This window comes from Grosmannia clavigera, assembly GCF_000143105.1.
Source record: "Grosmannia clavigera kw1407 unplaced genomic scaffold GCSC_140, whole genome shotgun sequence".
Lineage (NCBI taxonomy): Eukaryota > Fungi > Ascomycota > Sordariomycetes > Ophiostomatales > Ophiostomataceae > Leptographium > Leptographium clavigerum.
Genome location: NW_014040801.1, coordinates 605,522 through 609,162, shown reverse-complemented (window position 1 = coordinate 609,162; position 3,641 = coordinate 605,522). Strand labels below are relative to the sequence as shown.

At 56.6% G+C, this 3,641-nt stretch overlaps 1 protein-coding gene across 1 annotated transcript; it reads left to right on the top strand.

Moving 5' to 3' along the window:
* Nucleotides 1-2,649: 2,649 nt before the first annotated feature.
* On the top strand, nt 2,650-3,246 carry CMQ_908 (uncharacterized protein; the record flags this gene model as incomplete). The annotated part of the gene is made up of 1 exon (XM_014317987.1): nt 2,650-3,246. One exon carries the CDS (start codon nt 2,650-2,652, stop codon nt 3,244-3,246), a length of 597 nt encoding a protein of 198 aa, XP_014173462.1.
* Nucleotides 3,247-3,641: the final 395 nt, after the last annotated feature.

Sequence of the window (3,641 nt, the reverse complement as noted above, 5' to 3'; positions counted from 1 at the left end):
ATGGCTGACCGGCGGTGAATGGGCGAGGATGATGGCTAGCAGGACGGAGCAGGACGGGAAGCATGTGCGAGATCGTGCGGGTCCGCGTGAAGAGAGGGTCTTTGGGCTCGCAGCCAGCGGTCCCTAAAAAAAGGTTGGGCGGCGACACACTAGGCCGTGCAGGCGGTCTGAACAGCAAACAATGGACGGTCGGTGAGGAGGGCATGGCAAATTACACAATGCGGGCATGCGGGTGCCGGACAGACAGATGGGACAAAAGGCGATAAAACGACATGAAACCAGAAAGCAGGCGAAAGAAAGAAAGAACATGGACAAAAACGGACAAGACCCCAGAATAAAGACAATTGAACAGTCCAAGCCACATGCCGGAATAGGACGGAAAGCAGAGAAGCTGTATCTTACATACGAGTATGGAGTAGTACTATGTATCTTATCTTACGCCCGGAGCAAGCGGCTGCTTTGTCAGATGCCATCAGCGGCTGCCTGTGGCAGGCACACTTTGCGCTCCGAGAGCATGCGCTGGCAATGGGGAAGCCCGAGAACCGGCGGGCAGCCAGCGAGACAGCAGCTGGCCCTGGCTGTGCTTGTGTGTGTATGCGTTTGCAACTTTACAATGGGCTTTGCTTGGTCGTGGCATGCAACTCGTGAGTCACCTTTTTTACGCTTAGGGCTCACAAGCTCTGCTTGACCCCCGCGCCGATGAGGGTACTATGTACTCCGTACTGTGTAAGATACTATGTAGCAGGGCAGCAGGTGCGACAGACCCGCGCCCTCGCACATAAACGGACCGTAATGCAACGCATCACCAAACATGTCCTCCCGTGGCGCTTCTGTGGGAAAAGGCCGTGGATCGGAAATGCACGGAGCATCTTGTCTGGTACGCGACAAAACCGGAAACCGAAATTCGTACACACACATCTGGCCTGTGCTCGTATGCTTGCACGCATGTCCGTCTCGCCGCTGCCGTCACGCCTTTGGGCACTGTTGGCCTGGAGAGAAGAGCAGGACTGGGTCGCGGCCAACAGATCTTCCATGTGACGGAAGGAGGGGGAGCAGACAAGCATGACGCCCTTTCTCTTCATGGCGAAAACGGCCGTTTGGACGGAAGGGATCAATCAAACCAGGCACAAACCAAGCACGCCAACAACCCCGCGCACCTGCCAAAATGGCGCAGCCGCCGCAATGAGCACCATTTCGCGCACCAACGTCGCCTGCCTGCTTGGCCGTCGCTGTTTGTGCTGTCTGTGACTGTCGCTGCTTCCCTTTCCATCCCACCCCTCCTCCAGCCCACCCACACCGCAGGCTTTTCCACATGGGCAAGCGCTACACAGTACAGCACTTGGCGGTGAGCATCCTGAGAGGGGGGTCGAGACAGAGAGACAGAGAGACAAGAAGGGATCCAGCCCAGTCCAGCCAGTCCAGCCAGCCAGTCCAGCCAGCCAGCTAGCTAGCCGGCCAGCCGGCCCGCGCAAGTGCAACGAGTGCATGAGAGCAGGATTCAGCCGTCCTGTGTCGGGCTTACGCCTAAGTCGTAGCACGTATATTACACTATGTACGAAATGCAACAGCCGTCGTATCTTACATACCGGTCAGATTCGTAAGATATATAGCACGATACAAGATACAAGATACAATATACAAAGATACGATGCCTTAGTATGCTGCCGCACTCGGGCTGCGACCCGGCTCCGGCCACGGCTGCTATCACATAATATACATACATATACATGCAGCAGCTGAGGAGGAGGGTCTGTCCGGCGCAAAAGATTGACAGATGCAGCATACACCGACTTATTTACTTTTGTTGGTTGCTTTGATCCCCTCCAACACCGCTCGCCATGTTCGCTGTTTTCGCGATTGCTGTGCTTTGTCGGTTGTTCACCGGGAAAGAGCGCGGCCCCAGCCAATGGTGCCCGCTAGAACTTGTACGGAGTAGGCGCCATGTCCACAAGCGGCGGTCAGACCGCGGAGGGAAGGAACGCGAAACGGATACATAGTCGGTGGGTAAGAGATTACCGCTCGCAGTCACCGTTTGTTCACAGCACCCTGGCCACCAACGGGGAAAGGGGATTGGGAGGGGGGGCGTGCCAGCAAGCAAAATCGCCTTGTGCCCCATCCCAGTCTATTCAAAGCGCCCCCCCCACCCCGTCAAATCCTGGGAGCCGGTGCCCGTCGCACGCCCCCTTGTCCTTGACCTAGAACCCCAAGACTGGCTGTACCTCGGAAATCGCACACACCCCCCCTTCCACTCTCCTTTTCTCCCTCCACGACAGGAAACTTATATATTCACTCAACGCGTTCGCTGCCTTGCTCCTCCCAGTCGTGCTTCTTCTGCTCTTTCCTTCTCCTCATCAAATAAGCTACTCATTCGTCTTCATGTTCGCTCGAACCCATTACTCTATACCCCATACATTCCAGATCTGTCTCCATGTGAGCCACCATCAACAACCTACACACCAACCACGCAGCCAAATCCCACATTTATAACGACGATATAATCCGTCTCGACTGCCTTCTGAATAAGCAGCAAACACAAGAATAAAACACCCTGCTCTCCCACTTTCTTGCCATACTTTCACTCGAGTTCCTCGCCAGAGCGACTCACTTTCTCTTCTCCCACCCCACCAAATACACCCTCACATCTTCACAATGTTTGGTTCCTACGGTTCCTACAGCTCCATGTGCGCGAGGGCTGTGACCCCCGCCACTGCCATCGACATTGGCACTACGCGGTCCAGCTCTACGTGTGCCTTTCCCTCCTGGCCCCGCCGCTCCTCGCTCTCGTCCGACGACTACAGCAGTGCCTCGTCCTACCTCTCGGACGAAGACCTCTTCCTCAGCGACAGCTTCGACGACGACATCAGCAGCAGCACCGCTTCCAGCCGCAGCAACAGCAACGCCAGCAGCATCTCGCCGCCGCACAACCTCCACCGTGGTCACTACCAGCCACAGCCGCCCCAGGACCACTTCAACCACCACTTCCAGCAGAACTTCCAGCAGCCCCAGGAGCGTGTCGTGTCCGAGGAGGAGCTGCTGCAGCTCCAGCGCGAGCGCCAGGCTTACCAGCGTGACATCACCCGCGCCCTGGTCGCTGAGAAGGAGCGCCGCAAGCAGGCTGCAGCAGTTGTCCGTCGCCAGCAGCGCCGGGCTGCAGCTGCTGCCGGCGGCCAGTCTTCCTCGTCTGCCTCTCGCAAGAAGTCGGGCAAGCTCGCTGCCATCGCCGAGACCGGCGTCGAGGAATCCTAGATGAAAGTCTCGTCGGCAATCTGCGAAATGTTGCGATCCTACGTGACCTTCGCACCCGCTCCTACTACTACTACCACTACTCCTACTGCTACCGCTACCACTACCACAAACTGTGAGTAACAGCCCCTATACTATTCCTGCAAGTTCAGCAGCTGACTCCAATAGACTCCCCTTCCAAAGAAACGGAAAGATACGGAAAAGCCCAGCACAAATTCAACCGATTTGTGCGGATTTCCTTACCTTATCCCCGTCCCACCCCTCATCTCCTCTATCGGCGTGTGCCGGGTTGGAAGAGAGGGGGCATCTCCGACAGTCCCAAGCAGGCAGACGCACACTTTTACGACAATCAATGACACCCACCCACACTTAATTCGCAGTCACACTGGCACCCTCAC